Source organism: Neovison vison, chromosome 14 (assembly GCF_020171115.1).
Source record: "Neovison vison isolate M4711 chromosome 14, ASM_NN_V1, whole genome shotgun sequence".
NCBI lineage: Eukaryota > Metazoa > Chordata > Mammalia > Carnivora > Mustelidae > Neogale > Neogale vison.
Genome location: NC_058104.1, coordinates 6,764,410 through 6,786,330, shown reverse-complemented (window position 1 = coordinate 6,786,330; position 21,921 = coordinate 6,764,410). Strand labels below are relative to the sequence as shown.

At 44.1% G+C, this 21,921-nt stretch overlaps 1 protein-coding gene across 1 annotated transcript in view; it reads right to left on the bottom strand.

Annotated features, from left to right (window-relative positions):
• The window catches only part of RSPH10B (radial spoke head 10 homolog B), a 46,862-nt gene that overhangs the window by 8,249 nt on the left and 16,692 nt on the right, over positions 1–21,921 (bottom strand). Inside the window, exons 8-17 of the mRNA XM_044234218.1 lie at positions 20,607–20,766; positions 20,140–20,261; positions 16,081–16,270; positions 14,370–14,484; positions 13,075–13,154; positions 12,821–12,969; positions 10,588–10,695; positions 7,474–7,614; positions 5,419–5,541; positions 4,087–4,180 (exon numbers count right to left, since the gene is read on the bottom strand). Coding sequence (XP_044090153.1) covers positions 4,087–4,180; positions 5,419–5,541; positions 7,474–7,614; positions 10,588–10,695; positions 12,821–12,969; positions 13,075–13,154; positions 14,370–14,484; positions 16,081–16,270; positions 20,140–20,261; positions 20,607–20,766 — 1,282 coding nt within the window. The remainder of the gene's footprint in view (positions 1–4,086; positions 4,181–5,418; positions 5,542–7,473; positions 7,615–10,587; positions 10,696–12,820; positions 12,970–13,074; positions 13,155–14,369; positions 14,485–16,080; positions 16,271–20,139; positions 20,262–20,606; positions 20,767–21,921) is intronic.

The window sequence follows — 21,921 nt, the reverse complement described above, 5'->3', positions numbered from 1 at the left end:
TAACATGGTTCTAAGAAAGAAGTTCATAGCAATAAACACCTACATTAAGAAACAAGAAAGAGGGGCACCTGGGTGGCTCAGTGGGTTAAAGCCTCTGCTATTGGCTCCTGTCATGATCCCAGGGTCCTGGGATCGAGCCCCACATCAGGCTCTCTGCTCAGCAGGGAACCTGCTTCCTCCTCCTCTCTCTGTCTCTGCCTACTTGTGATCTCTATCTGTCGAATAAATAAAATCTTAAAAAAAAAGAAAGAAACAAAGAATTCAAATAAACTAACCTGACTCTGCCGTGGGGAACTAGAAAAAGAAACTAGATCCAAAAGTTGCAGAAGGATGGAAATAATAAAGATGAGAACAGAAATTCTCAAAATAGAGAACAGGAAAATAGAAAATATTAACAAAACTCAGAACCGATTCTCTGAAAAAAAAAAAAAAATCGACATCTTTAGCTAGACTAACCAAGGAAAAAACAGAGAGGACCCAAATCAACAACACTATAAATCAAAACAAACATGAGTAATACCACAGAAATATAAAGATTATAAGAGGCTACTAGGAAAAATTATACACCAACAAACTGAATAAACTAGAAGAAATGGAGAAATTCTTAGGAATATACAATGTAACAAGACTGAATCAAGAAGAAATAGAAAATCTGAACAGACCAATTATTAGTAAGGTTGAATTAGTAGCCAAAAATCTCCCAGCAAAGAAAAGCCCAAGACCAGAGTTTCACTGTTGAACTTTAGCAAACATTTGGAAACAAATTAATGCAAATCCTTCTCTCTTCCCAAAAACTGAAGAGGAGGTAACACTCCCAAACTCATTTTATGAGGTCAGAATTACACTTCTCCCAAAGTCAGAAAAGGACACTACCAGAAAAGAAAACTACAGGCCAGTATCCCTTTTGAATATAGGAGCAACAATATTTGATAAAGTACTAGCACACTAAATTCAGCATATTAAAGGGATCATTCACCATGGTCAACTGGGATTTATTTATCCCTGGGAGGCAAAGATGGTTCAACATATGCAAATCAATCAATGTGATAAATCACATAAATAGAATCAAAGAAAAAATTATATGATCATCTCTGTAAACTCAGAAAAGACATTTGACAAAATTCAATATTCATTCATGATTAAAAAAAATCTTAATAAATTAGGGATAGAAGGAACATACCTCAATATGGTGAAGGCTATATATAGGGTACCTGGGTGGCCGGGTTGGCTGGTGGCTGACTTAAGCTCAGGTCAGGATCTCAGGGTCCTGGGATCAAGCCTCGCACCCCAAGTGGGCTCCCCACTTGGCAGGGAGTCTGCTTATCACTCTTCCTCTCCCTCTGCCCCTACCCCTGCTTGTGCTCTCTCAAATAAATAAATAAAATATTTTCTATTTTAAAGCTATATAATTTAAGTCCTCAGCTAACATCACACTCGATAGTTAAAGACTGAAATATGTTGCTCTAAGATCAGGAACAAGAGAAGGATCCACTCTCACTTTTATTCAGCATAGTACTGGAAGATCCTAGCCAGAGCAATTAGGCAAGAAAAAGAAATTAAAAATATCATAACTGGAAAGGAAGAGGTAGAATGGTCTCTATTTGCAGATGACATGGTTTTATATGTAGGAAATCCTGAATACTACACCAAAAAACTCATTGGTCTAATCAATGAATCCAGGAAAGTTGCAGGATATAAAATTAGCATACAAAAATCAGTATGGTCTCTATACACTAATAATGAATTATCAGGAAAAGAAAGAAAAGGATCCCATTTACAATACCATCAAAACAATAAAATACTTAGGAATAAATTTAGCCAAGAGGTAAAAGATCTCTACTCCAAGACACAATGGAAGGAAATTGAAGACGACAAAAATAAATGGAAAGGTAACCCACATTCACGGATTGGAAAGTTTAATATTGTTAAGATATCAATACTACCAAGAACCATTTATGGATTTGATGCAATCCCTATAAGATTCCAATGGCATTTTTAACAGGTAGAAAAAACAGCTCTAAATTTTATATGGAACCAGAGAAGACCACAAATAGCCAAAGCAATCCTGAGAAAGAACTGAGCAGGAGGCATCTTACTTCCTGACTTGAAGCTATGCTACACAGTATAAAAAGTGTAACAGTATGGTACTGGCATAAAAACAGACACTGAAACAATGGAACAGAATCAAGAGCCCAGAAATAAACCCATGTGTATAGTAAGTACTTGACAAGGAAGTCAGTAGCAGTGTTGGGAAAAGTGCACATTCACTTATAAAAAAAAATGAAACTGGGGCGCCTGGGTGGCTCAGTGGGTTAAGCCGCTGCCTTTGGCTCAGGTCATGATCTCAGGGTCCTGGGATCAAGCCCCGCATCGGGCTCTCTGCTCAGCAGGGAGCCTGCTTCTCCCTCTCTCTCTCTGCCTGCCTCTCTGCCTACTTGTGATCCCTGTCTGTCAAATAAATAAATAAAATCTTTAAAAAATAAAATAAAATAATTTTTTAAAAATTTAAAAAAAAAGAAACTAAAGCCCTGCCTTATACCATTCATTAATTATCTAAAAATTGTTTAAATTTTAAAAGTAAGATTAGAAACCATTAAACTGCTAGAAGAGAACAGGGAAAGAAAAAGCTCCTTGACATGGGTCTTGGCATGGATTTTTTGGATATGATGCCTAAAGCACAAGCAACATGATCAGATATAGGTAAACAGGATGACACTAGACTAAGCAAAAGAAATGAAAAAAATGAAAAGACAACCTGTCGAACAGGAAGAAGTATTTTGCAAATCATATATCCGACAAGGGCTTCAAATCCAAAATATAAAGAACTCCTACAACTCAACAGAAAAAAAATAAAAGTAGGCAAACCATCTGAATAGACATTTTTTTCCCAAAGAAGATAAACAAGTGGCCAATGGGTACATGAAAAAGAAGTCCTCAGCATCACTCATCATCAGGGAAATGCAAATGAAACCACAATGAGAGATGATCTCACACCTGTCAGAATGGTGAGCACTGAAGACGAGAGGTAGCAAATGCTGGCGAGGATGTGGAGAAAGGGGAGCCCTTGTGCCCTCGTGGAGGGAATGTAAATTGGTGCATTCCCTCTGGAAAACAGTATGGAGGTTCCTCAGAAAATTCAAATAGAAGAATCCTATAACCCAGCAGTTCTACTCCTGGGAACATACCGGAAGGAAAGAAAAACACTGTGGAAGAGATGTGTCGTCACCCCCGCCCCAGCCCACATTTCATTGCAATATCATCCACAGCCAAGACATGGAAACAACTAGGTGTCCAACGGATAGATGCATAAAGAAGGTATGGGATATATATACTATGGAACTTTACTCATCTATTAAAAAGGAGGAAACCCTGACATTTGTGACAACATGGATGGGTCTTGGGGCATTTCGCCAAGTGAAATAAGCTAGCCAGAGAAAGACAAACGCTGTATGATCTTACTTATATGTAGAATTTAAAAAACCAAAATGCTCATAGAAAAGGAGGCCACCCTGGGGCAAATAATACATATGTTAATTTAAAAAAGAAAGAAAGAAAGAAAGAGACCAGATTGCGGTTACCCAAGGCTGGGGTAGGGGGGATTGGATAAAGGTAGTCAAAAGGTACAAATTTCCAGTAAGTAAGTACAGGGATGTAATCGTCCATGTGACAACTACAGTTGACGCTGTCGTATGATATAGACGAAAATTTTTAAGAGTAGATCTTAAGAGTTCTCATCACAAGGAAAAAAATTTTTTTGTTTATCTATATGAGATGATGGATGTTAGCAAGGCATATACTGTGGTAATCATTTCACCATATATGTATATAAGATCATTATGCTATACACCTGAGACTTGGGCTTTAAGTCACTCACATCTCAATAAAACTGGAAAAATCCAAAAACAAAGACAAAAACAACCTCAGCAAGATCATGTCTTGAAAGTGTACTCCATCAAGCAGGTCCCAGAATTGGAAGTGGCACTGCCAGCCTAATTATATTTGAATATAGTTGTACAATTTTATAAACCTCTGTCATGTATAAGCAACGATATGCAAACATTAGAGTTCAATCATTAAAATACTCACCATTTTGAGACAAAAAATAGATTAGCCCTTTTTCTGGAGATTTAAAGTTCATTTTGGAAATTCTTTCATCACTTAGAGACTTCTTGATCTTGGGCTTTTACAGAAAAAGAAATCATAAAACAAAGTGTGACTTCTGCATCATTGTGGACTAAAACAAATTTGCTACCTTATAAATATAATTTATTACCTTATAAATATAATTATTTAAATATAATTCATAATTACTACCTTATAAATAATTAGAAATTATTCATGAGACCATTCTCTTTAAGAAACTATCTTTTTTTTTTTTTAAAGATTTTATTTATTTATTTGACAGAGAGAAATCACAAGTAGACGGAGAGGCAGGCAGAGAGAGAGAGAGGGAAGCAGGCTCCTTGCCGAGCAGAGAGCCCGATGCGGGACTCGATCCCAGGACCCTGAGATCATGACCTGAGCCAAAGGCAGCGGCTTAACCCACTGAGCCACCCAGGCGCCCCAAGAAACTATCTTTGAGGGGTGCCTGGGTGGCTCAGTGGGTTAAAGCCTCTACTCGGGTCATGATCTCAGAGTCCTGGGATCGAGCCCCGCATCGGGCTCTCTGCTCAGCGGGGAGCCTGTTTTCCCCTTTCTTTCTACCTGCCTCTCTGCCTACTTGTGATCTCTGTCTGTCAAATAAATAAAATTTAAAAAAAAAGAAACTATCTTTGACTATTTTGCTATTTGTACAGTTTTGCTATTTGTACAATTTGTTTTGCTATTTGTACAATTTTGCTATTTGTCCAATTAAGGAAATGAATAATAGTTATTGTACCCACTAAAATGCTCCTCCCGAGAAACCAAAGATTTGAAAGTCTTCCCGGGGTCGGTTGGGAAAAAGTCTGCATACAGTTAACTGTGCATACATTCCGATATTAATGGCATTTTCAACCAGATATATGCTGTTCACACCCACATTTTTTGCCTCCAACTAGATCTCGCCCTTGAACCCCAGGCATGTGTCTCCATCTATACCACACCTGGATGTCTGATCAGGCACTCTAAGCCTAATGTGTCCACAAGGAGCTTCCTAATTTTGCCCCCAAACTCCCATCCCCCACCTCAGGCTTCCCTTCACAGTAAGTGACAACTGTATCTCCCAATCATTCAAGCCAAAAGACCTAGAATCATCTTGGCCGTGTGTTTCCCTCTCAAGCTCCACAACCTTCAACAAACCCGCACATCATTCCAGGAGCTCCCATTCTGATTTTTTTTTTTTTAAGATTTTGTGTATTTATTTGAGAGAAAAAGAGAGGGAAGGGAGGGTCAGAGAGAGAAGCAGACTCCCCACTAAGCAGGGAGCCCGATACAAACCTCGGATCTCATTTTGCTGAGATCAAGCATGAGTCCTAGCCTGCTTGAAGAGGACTTGGTGCTCCCGTCCTGCAGGTCCGATTCCTGGCTTGTTCCTACACTTGAACTCCTGTTCTGGATGTTCTGAGCAACGACAAACACAGAAGAGGATTTGGGTTACTGTGGAAACACACGATTTCTGTTTTATTAAGAATTTATTTACTGGGGCACCTGGGTGGCTCAGTGGGTTAAGTGTCCAACTCAGTTGTTTAAGTGTCCTACACTGTCTCTCTCTCTCTCTCTCAAATAGATAAACCTTTAAAAATAAATAAAATTTTAGGGTGCTTGGTGGCTCAGTGGGTTAAAGCCTCTGCCTTCGGCTCAGGTCATGATCCCAGGGGCCTGGGATCGAGCCCCACATCGGGCTCTCTGCTCTGCAAGGAGCCTGCTTCTTCCTCTCTCTCTGTCTTTCTCTCTGCCTACTTGTGATCTCTGTCTGTCAGATAAATAAATAAAATTTTAAAGATATTTATTTGAAAGTGCAAGAGCACAGGCAGGAAAGGGGCAGAGAGAGAGGGAGAGAGGAAGAGAAGCAGACCGCCTGCTGAGCAGGGAGCCCGACATGGGGGCTTGATCCCGGAACCCTGAGATCATGTCCCAAGCCCAAGTCAGACACTTAACCAACTGAGCCACTCAGGCTCCCACACACACAATTTTAATGAAATAAAATTTATAATTAAGCTACACATAAATCATACTGTGTGATGACTTTCGACATGTCTATACCTGCGAAACAATCACCTGAATCAAGACAGCAAACATGTCCGTCGCCCCCAAGCTTCCTGTGCCCTTTGGGAACCCTCCCTCATCCTTAGGCAACCACTGGTCTGCTTTCTGTCACTACCAATTATTTTGTGCTTTCTAGAATTTCCTATAATTATACCTATTTCTTGTCGGACTTCGTCACCAGTAGAATTCTTTTGATTCATCCCTGTTGTACCCTTGTGAAATAACCCTTGTGGAGTATTTCCCTGCCGAGTCATCCTCCGTTGTATGGATAGGATGATTTACCTTGTTGGACATTTGGAAGGACATATGAAAAGCCAGAAATGAACATGACCGGTTGGTTTCTGGGGATGACCCCTAGGCCGGGGCTCACACTCGGTTATGAAGGTCCATGTACTGCCATCCACGAAGTCGTGGATGGATTCCGGGGAGGGGGGGACACGGATTCCCCTCAGAGCAAAGCCCCGGACCGTGACCCATGATAAGGCTCCCAGACAACCCGGAGAGGCCATCAGTCATACCCTCCACCCGGACAAGGCAGATCTGGTTGGTGGGGCAGACTGTGAGGCCAACTGGAAGACGAAGCTCTGAGCCTGAGACACATCACGGGGTTTGTGGGAAGAGTCGCTCTGTACACAGCAGTGACCTTGTATGGGCAGGTCCCAGCTGCGAGGTTCCATCGGCCCCCAAGACTTTCCCTGTGGTTGCAAATGCGATGTGGCTCCAAAATAACTCCAAGCCGACTGAACCTGAAGCCCCCACCCAAAACTAGCTTGTATCAATTTGCTCCAGCAGCCGATCCTTCAGTAGGGTGGCCGGCACTGCCCCCGCTGCACCGCGGTCCTGTGGCGGAGCCTCGTGTCCAGTAGGCCTGTCCTCTGAGCCGGCCCCATCCTAAGAGAACCAGCAGAGCGTCTCATGTACAATCAGGAGCTGTTTCTTAGCATCTCCATTCTGGAACGGGCTCTCCGGTCTTGTAAACACTAGATCGGGTAATGAAACATTTCCATAACAAATTATCTCATGTTCTAAGCCTCCTGGTCCACCCAACACGTTGGCGGGACTCTGACCGTCATTAGGATACCTCTGCTACTGTGGCTCGGAGTCGACGCCCTTGGTCATGACCAAGGACCTAACTTAAAGGAAAAGACAATACACCTTTTCACATTGTGAAAAGAAGTCTGAAATTATTTCCCGGAGGGTTCATAAAAGCCCAAGATAATTTTGATCTGGTTGAACCATTCCAGAATGAAACTGTTTCTTGCTCTGTAAATTCTAAGCTAACTTTACCTGATTTGTCGTGTGAGGACTTCCATGTTTGTTTCCAGACAGGTCATCATTTGGCAAATTTAAATAGGTTTTAGTCATCTGTTCAGTGACAGAGATGAGAGCGAAGCTTAAAAGAGCTTCAAAGAATTCCAGAAAAACCAGCTGAAACATAAGAAAACATAAAGGGTCTTATTTATTCTGACACACCATTAGGTGGACCAGCACTTTGACTGGCTCTTGGTTTCTGTCTCCAGAGAATACCCCCACCTCATTCAGGGCTCAAGCGTCCTGAGCACACACCAATTTGAAACAAAAACTACAACATTTAAGAGATTATGGGTGTTCTGTTATTAGGTTTATAAGTCATTTTGCTAGTTTGATGGAAACACTGTATATTAGTTAATTGAGGACATTTTTCAAAAGGGTTTTTTTCCCTTTAAGATTTTTAAAATTTTATTATTTGACAGAGGTCACAAGTAGGCAGAGAGGCAGGCAGAGAGAGAGGAGGAAGCAGGCTCACCACTGAGCCCCGATCGAGCCCTGATGTGGGGCTCGATCCAGGACCCTGAGATCATGACCTGAGCTGAAGGCAGAGGCCCAACCCACTGAGCCACCCAGGCGCTGGGATTTTTAGCTGTTATCTTAAGTAAAATTCAGCATAGGTCAGTGGATCCCTGCCCCTAACCAGGTACCCACAGTCACCTGAGGGGACCCCAAACATCCACTTTGAAAGCATGACTGACAGCAAGAAGAGTTTATTTTCTTATTAGCTGTTCTGCTCACGCCCTTCCCATTCTTCCCCTCCCTGCAGAGAGCAAACTTTGAAGACACACCACCCCACCCGCCACCGTGATGGTTCTGTCCGCGTCAGGCAGATAAAAACTGTGCCTTATGTTTGCAACACTAGCCTCCTGTGTGTGCCCTGCCTTGTGATTTTGCCTGTCGACTTGAGAATATTAGCCTAAAATTTCTGTTCAAGATGAAGTTATTCTTACAGCTGGAATAAGAGCAGAGGGGATCTCACAAGCGTCATGAGGCAGGAGCAGCACAGAGGCAGGCGAGAAGCTCCCCAAGTGCAAACGCTGGAATGACGAAGCCCTTGGGAGATGCTGGGAAGGGCTAATGTATTTTACACATACAAAGGCCATGAATTTGAGGGGGGACCAAAGGGAAGACTGTTATGGGCTGAATTGTGTCTCCCAAAAAAGAGTTGGGGTCCTAACCCCCAGTACCTCAGCATGTGACCTTATTGGATGATCACGTCCTTACGGATCAGTTAAAATGAGATCCTTGGGGGGGCCCTAATCCAACATGGCTGCTGTCCCTAGAGGAGGGAAATTGGGACACAGAGACAGACCCACAGAGGAAGACAATGTGAAGAGACACGGGGAGAAGATGGCCGCCTACAAGCCAGAGGGAGAGGCCTGGAGCACAGCCTTTCCCACCGCCCCGGGAGAAGCCAGCTCTACCCTATTTCTGACCCACTGGCTTTCAGAACAGCAGGCACCACAGTTTGATTATTTAAGCTCCCCCTGTGCTCCCAGTGAGATGGGAAGCCTGGGGGGTGTGGGCAGGGGAGTGACGTCCCCCTGGGAGGTAGGAGGATAAGGGGTGCGTTAGGAACGTGAGTGGGCAGCTTTCCAAGTGACAGTCGGCCTGGGCAGAGGCAGTGCAAGTGGTGGAAGGAACCACCTTCTAGAAATGCCCTGGAGGGGGAGCCAACAGGATCTCCTGAAGATCTGAATGTGGGGTATGACAGAGAGGAGTCGCTCAGACAGGGACAGGGCCTGGCAACCAAAGGCTGGGGTGTTGTCCCCACTCCACACACGGGGGGGCTGAGGTGCGCAGGCAGGGGACGGAAGTCCCAAAGGTGGGACATTCTGGGCTGCTAGAAGCCCTAGGGGCTGGAGAGCGTGATTCAGGATGGAGACACAAACGTTGGCCTCGTCCTCAGAACGGTGGCAGTTAAGATTATGAGATGGGGGTGAGCACAGCTAGAGAAGGGGGCCCCGGTGTGAGTCTAGGGCACTTGGACAGGACGGGTGTGGCAAGAAGTCGGAAAGGCACCGGCAGTGAGGGAAATGGAAGACCAGGGACACAGAGAGAAGAACGTGTCTGAGGTGGCAGGGACAGCATTTCAGGCACCAAGGCAGGGCCCCCTGGGTGGGTGTCACCACAGGGTCACTGGGGACCTGAACGCAAACAGCATTAGCTGTTTAGCTGTGTTTAGGACCTGTCCGGAAGAAGCAAGGGCACGGGCACAAAGAGTAGACTCCTGACAGCAGGGCCCGGGGAAGGGGACATCGGGAGGGAGAGCGCATCCTGAAAACAGGGATCGACTAGTCACCCCACTTCCACGTACAAAAGAAAAGACCGAGCCTGGGGTGGCCGACTTGCCCAGAGCCCCTCGGCAAAGAGTGCGGAAAAGCAAAGACCCTTAGACTCATTCACTGGAGGAGATCCGTGAGTGTCTCTGACAGGTGCAGGATGGGTCAGCCCGGGAAACATACGCATGTATTAACTTGCTCCATGATCCAAGAACTAGCATCGTACACTTGACCCTTGAACGAGGCGGGTGTGAACTGCGGGGGGCCCCTGATGTACAGGTTTTAATCCACATGTACAGGACAGTGATATAAGCCTGTCTTCCTTATGATGTTCTTAATGTTTTTTTTAGGTCACTTGACTGTAGGAAAACAGCATGAAATACAAAATGTGTTAATCGCCTGTTCGTGTTATTGGCAGGGCTTCGGTCCACACCAGGATATGAGTAGTGAAGTACTGGGGGGTCAAAGTTACACCTGAACTTCTGACTGTGGGGGGGGTCGGCATCCCTAACCCTTGCGTCGTTCAAGGGTCAACTGTCGTTTTACATTCTTTTGACTTCACTCATTATTTCCTGACGCCTGAAATATTCTTTTTTATATTAACTCTAGTTTTCTAAAGCGATCAAGGAGATAGCGCCGTATAGACACACACGGGTACACGCACGTGTGTATACACACACACGCACACAGGCGTACACATAGTTACGTACTCGGGTTAGAAGGCTTTTCGGTCACATCTTGGTTCTCAGTATCCAAAGCAAAACAGCCTAAATTGCATCTGCATTATTTGTGACGTCGCTTTACAAACCTCGGGTTCGAAGTTGCTGTCAACGCCGTCATGTATGAAAGGATTATCCTCTGCGATGACCTCCACAAACTTGGTTGCTGTTAATTCTTTATTTATCATTTTAAAATCCTGCAAAGAAATAACCAATTAAACCAAAATGGCTTATAATTACAAATCTTTATATTTTTAAAAAGGTTATTTTAATTTATTTGAGAGAGAGAGAGAGCACAAGCGGGGGGAGCAGGAGAGGGAGAAGCAGGCTCCCCACTGAGCAGGGAGCCCAACTCGGGACTCAATCCCAGGACCCTGAGATCATGACCTGAGCCGAAGGCAGACGCTTAACTGACTGAGTCACCCAGGTACTGCTAAACAGCTACATAGTTTTAATGTTTAATTTATACCCATGTAACACTTTACGTAGATATTCTAGAAATGGGTGTCTTTGAAACTGATCCTTTTGAAAAACATTCTAGATTAACAATGCTATTTACCTCTCTAGACCTTCCCCAGTCCCTCTAAAAAGAAAAGTGCCTTTAGAGGCATAAACAAACACAGGACAGAGGGGTTGGGAGAGTGGGTGATCCAGATGTGAGATATCTCCCAGCTGCACAGGTGGGGAAACACTGGACTGGGGGACTCAGGAAATCAGGATGCTGTCGACACTCAAGAAGGAGGCCCCCAAAAGTAAGACTCCAGGGAGGGCTGACCACAGGAACACTCGCTGAGAAGACCCTGTCCGCATCAGAGCTGCAAACAGAAGCTTTGCGCTCAGAGATAATGAACCAGAGAGCATCTGGCCCAGGACACGCAGTCTCCCCTACTTTAGTGCTGCTGAAAACAAGGGATGGCCAGGGGCTGGCTCCAAGCTGACCCACCCTCTGTTCTCTCTCCTAAGCACCATGCAAACCAGGCTTATGTGTTCTAACGTAAGGATCGTGCCGACTCCACGTGAACCCGCTGGCCCATCTCAACATCCCTAATCGGGAACATTCCTGAGGTGACACAATGGAATTATACAGAACCACCTGTGTCTTTATCAGGGGAAGAAACCCAGAATCCCAACAAGCCTCTAACTGTACCACGTTAGTGGAGACACGGGGGAGAGAAGAACATGGTAATGAACTCTGGGAAGATGCCGCCAGCTCGGACCAGAAGTCTGACCCATCTAGGGGGAGGGATGACCTCATTTTTTCAATAAGAGGCCATGAAGAAAAGGGGGAAGTGAGCAAATAAACAGCTGTACAAAACTCACACACTGCTAACAAGCTCTTTTCCTGTAGTAGACACTAGGGGACGGTCTGTTTTCTGTACACATACGACACTGTTAAGGCTTTTTAAAAGCACTCTATTCTCTATTAGTATTCCAACTCTTCTCATTTTCTTATTTATATACCCACAGGTGTAAATCAAAACAAAAACCACCAGTAGTTAGTATAAGAATATTGTGTGAAGGGGCACTTGGGTGGCTCAGTTGTTAAGCCTCTGCCTTCGGCTCAGGTCATGATCCCAGGGTCCTGGGATCGAGCCCCGCATCAGGCTCCCTGCTCAGCGGGGAGCCTGCTTCTCCCTCTCCCACTCCTGCTGCTTGTGTTCCCTCTCTTGTGCTCTCTGTCAAATAAAATCTTTTTTAAAAAAGAATATTGTATGAACTAGATGTCCTGTTTTATAAACAAATAACTTCTTTAAATTACTTTTTTTTAATTACTTTTTGATCAACGATCATTTTTTTAGATGACATTCCCTTCCCTCCCCACCCCGTCTTCTCTTCCATGGCAAGGTCTGCATCCGCAAAGGCACTGGGGCTGCCCATGCCCCTCCCTCACTGGGCAGCACACGGAGCCAGTGCTCCCTCTGCCTCAGGTCTGTCGAAGATCCTGGAATGACTCGCTTCTGCCCAAAGAGGCTCAACAAACATTCAGTGGCTATGAAAATCCATCAAGGATAGTCACTTCATCATTTGTGTACCAGAGCCAGAATATCTCTTTAATGAAAACCAAAATGCCAGGGCGTCTCTGGGTGGCTCAGTCAGTGAAGCGTCTGACTCTTGATTTCAGCTCAGATCATGATCTCAGGGTCACGAGATCGAGCCTTGAGTCAGGCTCCATCCTGGGCAAGGAAATCAGCTGAGATTCGTTCTCTCCCTCTCCCTCTGCTTCTCCCCTCCCAACGCATGAGCACGTGCTCTCTTTCAAAAAGGAAAAAAAAAGCCAAAATTCTTATTACTATAAAACCAGTCTCGGTCATAAGTGGTTACTTTCAACATCCAGAGGAAGTGTCGCATCTTCATGGAGGGCTCGTGGGGAGGATCTGCGTGTGGTCTGCAGTGAACTGTGTAGATTTCCCAGCACTTGTCCATGTAGGTCATGGAATAGAGCGTCCGCTGCTGCCCGCTGAACAAGCTGCCTAAAGACACGAGGGAAGGATAAACAACCAAAAACTGATCACACAGCTACATGTTGGAGGGTAAAAAATTGAAAATAAATATAACGCTGCTGGTTTAGTATTTACCTTTTACATGGCAGGCGTTCGGGTGAATGTTCTCAGTCATCAGTTTGGTAAAACACAGGAAGAGCGATGGGCTTCTGTTTCTGTGGGGACAGAGCTAGTCACCCCTCTGTCCGGGAGGTAGAACCTAACTGTCCTCTCCCTGAGTGTGGAGTGGACTTAGCAGTTTGCTTCGAACGATGAGAGCACAGAAAGGGAGAAACAGTATGTTTACGGTCGAGAATTCTGGCTGCCACCACTTTAACTGAGCGATCAGGGTTGGGATCACCGGCAATAAGACAGTCCAACGTCACGTACCCCTGATTGGATATGATGCCAAGGGCAGTTTGCCTCCATGGTATTCTTCCCCCAAACCCAAGCCGCAGCGCAATGATGAAAACACATCAGCAAATGAAAGTCAAGGGACATTTCACAAAATAAGTGACCGACGGTCTTCTAAAGTGTCAAGGTCATAAAAGACAAAATCCAAGAAACTATCACAGGTTGTAGGGACTTAGGAGATGGGACAACAAAATGCAAAGAACATGGGACACGGAAGGGACGTCAGTGGGAAAATTTGGGAAACCCTAATGAAGTCTTGATTTCGCTAACAGTATCACACCAACGTTCATTTCGTCGCTTTGGTAAGTGCACCACGGTTGTGGGAGATTGCTGAGGAAGCTGAGTGACAGGTGTCTCGGGATCACCATACTAACATGGCAACACTTCCATAAAACTAAATTTATTTCAAAATTTAAAAGTTTTTTTTTTTCAAGATGTAGTATCCATTTTTCTGAGAAAGACAGGAAATTCTGCCCTAAGGAAGGGTTGGTATTGGGGCGCCTGGGTGGCTCAGTCGTTAAGCATCTGCCTTCCGCTCAGGTCATGATGCCGGGGTCCTAGGATGCAGCAGCAGGGTTCGGCAGGAAGCCCTTCCTGCTCAGCAGGAAGCCTGCTTCTCCCTCTCTCACTCCCCTTGCTTGTGTTCCCTCTCTCCGTGTCTCTCTCTGTGAGATAAATAAATAAAATCTTCAAAAAAAAAAAAAAAAAAGGAAGAGTTGGTGTTGACCATTTCTGATTGAAACTCTAAGAACAGTATTCAGGATGGAAACATGACTCCTCTCTGAGGGGTCTTCCAAATTCTGATCTGGTATCTCATGGTTTTGTGGTTAATATTTGTGAAACCCTTTTGTTTCTGGCCCTTCATTTCAGATGTCAAGTGATACCGCACATCAAAGAAAAGCAGAAAAGTTACTGCTGTGGCTACAGCACGGATGAACTCTGCTCCATCCTCTCAGCGCTCCGGAAGTAGTACTTACTGGAATTCTTTGTGGTGGATGTGGTAAGCCAACTGTAGGAGATAATTCAGAAATGTTCTCAAAAGTATTGTTGTAAATGGAGAATGGATTTCTTCCACTGGAATGTCATTGTTGGCTGAAATAAAGAAAATTGGAAAGGATGCTTAGTATTTTTGAATTGAGGTATCATTGGTATGATATCAGTGGTATGATTCACTCTACGTTACAAAATAACCACCACAATAAGTCTTGTTGACATCATTCACCTACATAGTTATAAAAATTCCTCGTTCATTCTTGAGGACTTTTAAGATTTACCCTCTTAGAAACATTCATATATAATACCATGTTTTGAACATACCATGATTTTATTCTTCTTAAAAAAAAATTTTTTTTAGGGGCACCTGGGTGGCTCAGTGGGTTAATCCTCTGCCTTCGGCTCAAGTCATGATCTCAGGGTCCTGGGATCAGCCCCACATCGGGCTTTCTGCTCTGCGGGGAGCCTCATTTCTCCTCTCTCTCTCTGTCTGCCTCTCTGCCTACCTGTGATCTCTGGCAAATAAATACATAAAATCTAAAAAAATTTTTTAAATTTAATTAATTAACATAGAATGTATTTCTAGTTTCAGATCAAGATTTTATTCTTGATGCCTGGTGTTTTTTAAAACCTATTTTATTTGCTCCTGGTATACAATTCAAAGAACTGAGTATGAGTATCTTTTTTTCCTAGCGAGTACTGTGAACAGCATATACACATCCACCTAAAATGTAGGTACTGCTCGAAAAATCGAGATCTGGTCAATTTTCAAGAAACTTATAACTTGTGCCAGTGTTTTTCAAGGTGGTCTAAGCCTTGTCTGACTAATGATTCTAATTCTAAATGGATTCTAGGTCTTCGTCAAACACTTAAAATTTCAGGGAAATAGGTATTAGTTCTAATATTCTGTGGTTCAAATAGATAATTTGAAGTTTTCAAGGCCTGCTTCCCAGAATTTAGCTGAAAGAAGTAAAACTTTCAATACTATGAAGTTTATTGCATGAACTTTCGCTTTTGAAATCAAGCCCAAGACAACCTCAAGTGTTTTTCCGGCTGCGCCAAGCCCTCCCCAATCCTCTCTGCTTCTGATCTCACAGTGTTGGCAGGTTTGATAGATCGGGGCAGGAAACTTCTCCACAGAGAGCCAGCAGCACATATTTTAGGCTTTGTAGGCCACACAGTCTCTGTCACAACCCCTCTGGTTGTTCTGGTATCATAGGGCAAAAACAGCCACAGACCATGCATGAGAAAATGGGCATGGCTGTTTTCCAATAAAACTTTATTTATAAGAACAGACAGGGGACTGGATTTGGCCCACAAGCCCTGCTGCAGTTGGTCTTTTACTGCTGCCGTTAATTCACAAGATTGTCTCAAATAAATTTTAAGTAACTTGAGAAAACCACCGTGTGTTGATTTCTGGAATGCCTCTCGCAGCATCTGCCTCTCCCCCCCATTTCTTGACTGGTTTTGCAATGACATATTATGCTATTCTTTGAACCAAAAGATGTTGGGGCACCTGGGTGGCTCAGTTGGTTAAGTATCTGCCCTTGGCTCAGGTCATGATCTCAGGGTCTGCTTCTCCCACTCCTTCTGCCCCTCTCCCCTGCTCACGCACGCTCTCTTGCTCTCTCTCTCAAATAAATAAATCTTAAAAAAATAATAACCAAAAAGACACAAAGGACCTAGAATACTCACTACTTAATACCCTGTCCATATCAGCAAGAGTTATCTTATGGTGATGAAATTTGCAGTCTTTTAGAAACCTCCAGAAGTGAAGCTTTGTCATCAGAAAAGTGTTATCCAAAGAGCGATCACACCCTAGGCTGCTATAAAAGCTATAAATTCTTCTCAGTTCTGTAATATTTCTTAAGACAGCATATTCTACCTACAAAGAGAAAACCACGCATGTCTTAATTTTGCCTAATAAGAACAAAAGTAAAAGAAACAACACCTGTTTTGTAAATTTAATGAGATAACACGTGTGACATAGTAACATTTACCTCTTATCGCTGTATGAGCTCAACAAATGTCATATTCCCCCCCACTTAACCCCAGGCCAATAAAATGCATTTCTCATTAACATGAACACTGAAAAATTTGCTGTTACCAAAAAAAAAAAAAAAAAAAAAAATGCTGTTATCAGTACAATGAAATTGCTTTCATACTGCTGTGTGATAGCATCCTATTTGAATGGGCAGCAATAAAACCCTCTTGTCTACAGATCAGTATCTTTCATGAAGATAGGCATAAAAATCCTCAACAAAATAGGAGTATATGAAATCTAGCAATAGCTAAAATTCTTTTTTTTTTTAAAAGATTTTATTTATTTATTTGACAGAGAGAGATCACAAGTAGGCAGAGAGGCAGGCAGAGATAGAGGAGGAAGCAGGCTCCCCGCTGAGCAGAGAGCCCGATGCGGGGCTCGATCCCAGGACTCTAGGATCGTGACCTGAGCCGAAGGCAGAGGCTTTAACACACTGAGCCACCCAGGCGCCTCAATACCTACAATTCTATGCCCACACCGAGCGGGACTTATCCTGGGACTGCAAGGCTGGTTGTTTGTTTGTTTAATAGACTCTATGCCCAGTGTGGAGCCCAAAGTGGGGCTCCAACTCGCAACCGTGAGATCAAGACCAGAGCTGAGATCAAGAGTCAGACACTTTTAACTGACTGACACGCCCCGGGCTTGGTTGATTTTAAAAACATACAACTAACCTCAGACTTCCTGCTGTCTGAAATAGATGATACTCACACTCATAATTAACCTCCCTCTCTGTCCCCAGTCACCTTCTATAATTCTCCCCAACCTCAATACCCTGATGCCACCTTGACCTTCCCATACATGCAACCCTGCAGCCTATGCAGTGTCCTGTTCCAAGACCACTTACCCTGTGTCTCGCCCTCCCAAATGAATTATTCAGGAAATGTGACCTTCGCTGTCTGGGGTCCCCAAGGAGATGGAGAAGTACCCCCTTGGGCAGTTGCGTCAGGCATCTGTCCCTCCCAGCAGTAACTCCTACTTTCTAAAATTCAATTCGGTTGGATAAACATGTCAAAGCTGCCTTATCTAAAGCCTTGTTCTAGAGTAGAATGCAGGATTTTCTTCATGAAGCTTTAAACCGGTAAAGATACCATAAGGAAATAACCACTGGTGGAACAGAGCCGCCGAGGAAGGACAGGTGGGTTCCAAGGAGGAAGTTCTCTGGAGGACACTGTACTTGAACTCCACCTCGGAGCACAGAACAAATCACTTCACAGTCAGCAGACCCCCCAGTGGAGGCTGGGATGGGGTGGGGGGAGGGCAGAGAGGTTGAGGGGTCCAGGAATGCCAGGAGGGCAGCCTGCCCTGGAGAAAGGCTGTCCCTGTGCTCCGCCCCATCTCCCTCCTGGGCAAAGTGGGACAACAATCACAGTTCTACCCATAGGCTGTTAGGAGGATTTAGCAAAATAAAGGCGTTTGGAAACATGCCCAGAGCAAAGGGCTTTCTGCTCAGGCCATTATCCTAGGAGAGGAGGAGGGGACTCTAGGGGCAGGTTGGCAAGGCAGGTTGCTGTGCCTCCTCGGAGGTCCTGAATACACACAGCTACCAGCAGCATGGAACAGGATGGAGCTAGACAGCCAATAGAGCTTTCCAGAACCTTCCAAAGTCTGGAGATCATGAAGGACCATGGAAGGTGGAAGCTCCATCGCAGACAGAGGAAGTTAGAGAGATGTGACCGCCACAGGCAGCGTGGGGTCCTGGGTAGGACCTTGGGACACAAAAAGGGACATTGTGAGGAAAAGTGAAATTCAAGTGAAGGCCACGACTTCGTTTCAGTGTGGCAGCGAGGCCCGGGGCTTGGCTTTGGGCCCTGTTCAGTGGCCATGGGAGATGCTCACGTGTGGACAAGCCTGTGACAGGGACAAACCCAGGCTCCAGCAGCTCTTCTGAGAGTCTGAAGTCCTCACGAAAGGTTAGAAAAAAAATGGAAGTTTCTCTACCTAGATTGTAATATTGTCCATATTATGAAATACCAGGTAGTCGTGGAACACGTTTAGAGGTGTTTCCAAAGTGTCAAGTTACAGGACTTTTTTTTGACTTTCGAGATCCTAGTTCTACAATGTTTGAATTTTCTTTAAAGAGCATGTGCTGGGCGCCTGGGTGGCTCAGCAGGTTAGGCGACCTCCTTTGGCTCAGGTCATGATCCTGGAGTTTCAGGATCGAGTCCCGCATCAGGCTCCCCAGCTCCACGGGGAGTCTGCTTCTCCCTCTGACCTTCTCCCCTCTCGTGCTCTCTCTCTCTCTCTCTCTCTCAAGTAAATAAATAAATAAAATCTTTAAAAATAAATAAATAAAGAGCATGTGCTACGTTTGTAATTATAAAACAGTCAAGATATATTTTTAGGGGCGCCTGGGTGGCTCAGTGGGTTAAGCCGCTGCCTTCGGCTCAGGTCATGATCTCAGGGTCCTGGGATCGAGTCCCACATCGGGCTCTCTGCTCAGCGGGGAGCCTGCTTCCTCCTCTCTCTCTCTCTCTCTGTCTGCCTCTCTGCCTGCTTGTGATCTCTGTCTGTCAAATAAATAAAATCTTTAAAAAAAAAAAAAGATATATTTTTAAATTCACAGGGTTTTTTTTTGAAGACCTACCTGTTTTGACATGGAAAGAACTGCAAAGTGGAAAGTGAATGATACATAAGTAAACAGGGAAGGAGGGAAGGAGGAAGATAACTTTAAGAATATCCCTCCTTTTTGAGTGAATCCACGCATGCTTATTTATTCACCTAAAAATTATATTATAGGAAAGTACCTAATGGCACTGAAGAGCTATGATTCAATACACAAAAACAGAGTTTATATGAGCAGACTACTCCAATTCTAATTACGTTTGCCCAAAACAAAACCGGAAAGATGGTCACCAGATTTTGTCTGGGTGGAGATTCCCTTCTACTTTTTCTTATGTGCATTTTTTAAATTTCCTACAAGTATTGTGTATTATTCTCCTAACTAGAGAAAGTCATAATAGGTTTGTTTTGTTTTGTTTTTTAACAAGAATCTGGCAGCAGATCAAGTGAGCCACCCCAGGAGCCCAAATTACATCGTTGGCCAGAAGAAGAGAGAATGGGGGGGGGTGAAGAGTCATGCCTTTTGAGACCCACAGGAACTGGGGCCAGAGGAGATGGGATAGAGGAAGAGCAAATGGGCGCCTGCCTTGCAATTCTGAGGTACCAATGGTTCTCCTGTTGCAAGCCACGCCATCAACAATGCTTTCACGGAAAAATCCTACCAAGCCCCAGTCAAAGCAGGGATCACGATACTAACGTGTAATTTCGTGGATGTGATTTTCCACTTGTTAATCAGATGAAGTCAGGTACACATAATTTTCTCCGTCTCTAAGCTTTTCTAGACTTGTACTGATTTCTAGGAGCTTGAAGGTCTTTGGAATCCCAGCAGCCCATAATAATGCACACCAGAATTAAGATCCTATGGCTGGGGTGGCCACAGCCTTGGCCTTGAGACCAAGCTGGGGGTGAGGGTAACTTGCATGTAATTAGTTCACCAAGTCTCTCTATCTGGGCTTCTGTTTTCTCACAAAGCATGTTCCCTACGGTTTCCTTTGCAAATTAAATGAAATGGCACACAAAGCATCTATGGGGCTCATAGAAGACATTCAACACAGGACAGCCCCCCTCGGCTGTATTTTCCCAAGCCTGGGGAGACTCTGTTAATATTCAAGCCTAAAATACAAACATATAACAATATGAAAGGTTTTTACCTGCTTCTTTTCCTCTGCTTGATCTTTCTCAGGATACATACTCAGCAGCAAACTGAGATTTAGCTCAATGCTTGACCCTAAAACAGAATTGCTTTCACTGCCGTCAAGTTTCCTGATAATCTCTAGCAAATAAAGGCAAATAGAAGGGATGGTGGTGAAAAGCAATGTTAAAAGTCATCAATGTGACCATTTCAACTAGTAAATTAAACTGCTTTGGAGAAAAGAAAAGAAAATGCTTTTGGAAGATAAAAAAAAAAAAAATTTTTTTTTTTCAGTGTTATGTGGAAATGATTTTCCACCCAAGTGGGAAATAAGAGTATTCAAAAAACCTCCTAAGAAAGGAGTCCTCCCCACCGCCCCCCCCAGGAAAATTCTGTTTCCTGAAGTAGTCTTTGTATTTTGATGAGTAGATTCCACTGATAACAGAAGTTAATTTGCATACACCTGCCAGGAGCCCACCCCCTTACCAGCACTGAGGGAGGATGCAGGGTGCCAGTTCTTGAAGGACAGGTCTGAAGACAGGTCCAGGTGACTTAAGAACTCAACTTCGAGATTTGGAAACTCCACTATGTGGTCATTGGAAAACAAGCCATTATACACACGCCCATTCTTGAAAGTTAATTGGCCCTGCAGACAGAAAGATGCACAGTTCAGGAAATCCACTGATAATCTACCTCTGTACCATTTTCGAGGGTTTGGAGGTTTTTGTTTGTTTTTAAGACATGTACTTGGGGCGCCTGGGTGGCTCAGTGGGTGAAGCCTCTGCTTTCGGCTCAGGTCGTGATCTCGGGGTCCTGGGATCGAGCCCCGCATCGGGCTCTCTGCTCGGTGGGGAGCCTGCTTCCCCCTCTCTCTGCCTACCTGTGATCTTTTTCTCTGTCAAATAAATAAATAAAATCTTTAAAAAAAAAAAAAAGACATGCACTTAGCACTTAGGCTCCTAGAGTCCCCAGCCACTGTGTTAAATCCTCTCTCTCCTTCCTCCTCCTCTATCTGCTCCACAGCCTCTCCCCAGCTACCCCCAGATAACAGAAGGTGCCTTGTTAAACTATACCAGCGACCGGCAGCGTGCCCATCCCCAAATAGGGGCTCTCTTGGAATTTGTCCAACACAAGCCAAGAGTCAGTCTGATGGAGAGGTAAGGAGATGATCCAAGTCAGCTCGACCAAATTAAAGGTATTTATTTGAAAGCTTCTCAAAAAAGAGTTTCTTCTCTCCTCCTACTTAGTGTGGTATGTGGATGTGAAGCCTGGAACCACAGCATCCATTTTGTGGTCATGAGGGAGGAGCAGCAGAGGGGTGAAGCTGACATCATGGTAAGAGACATCATGGGTAGATGGAAGAAAACTCCTGACATCACGGAGTTGCTGAATCAAACCCACTTATTCTTTAACAGTTTTGTCTGATTAAGCTAGATTTTTCCATTCCTTGTGACCAAAACCACCTAACACAGACATGTATGTACATAACATAAACTAAGTAAATAACTTCTAAATATACAGGACACGGATGATATGTTGGAAATTATTTTATTTTTTTTAAGACTTTATTTATTTGACAGATAGAGATCACAAGTAGGCAGAGAGGCAGGCAGAGGGAGGAGGAAGCAGGCTCCCTGCTGAGCAAAAAACCCAACTTGGGGCTTGATCATAGGACCCTGGGATCAGGACCTGAGCCGAAGGCAGAGGCTTTTACCCACTGAGCCACCCAGGCACCCTGGAAATTATTTTAAAATTCACGTAATCATCTTAACAAAACAATAAGTTATTCATGCAAAAATGG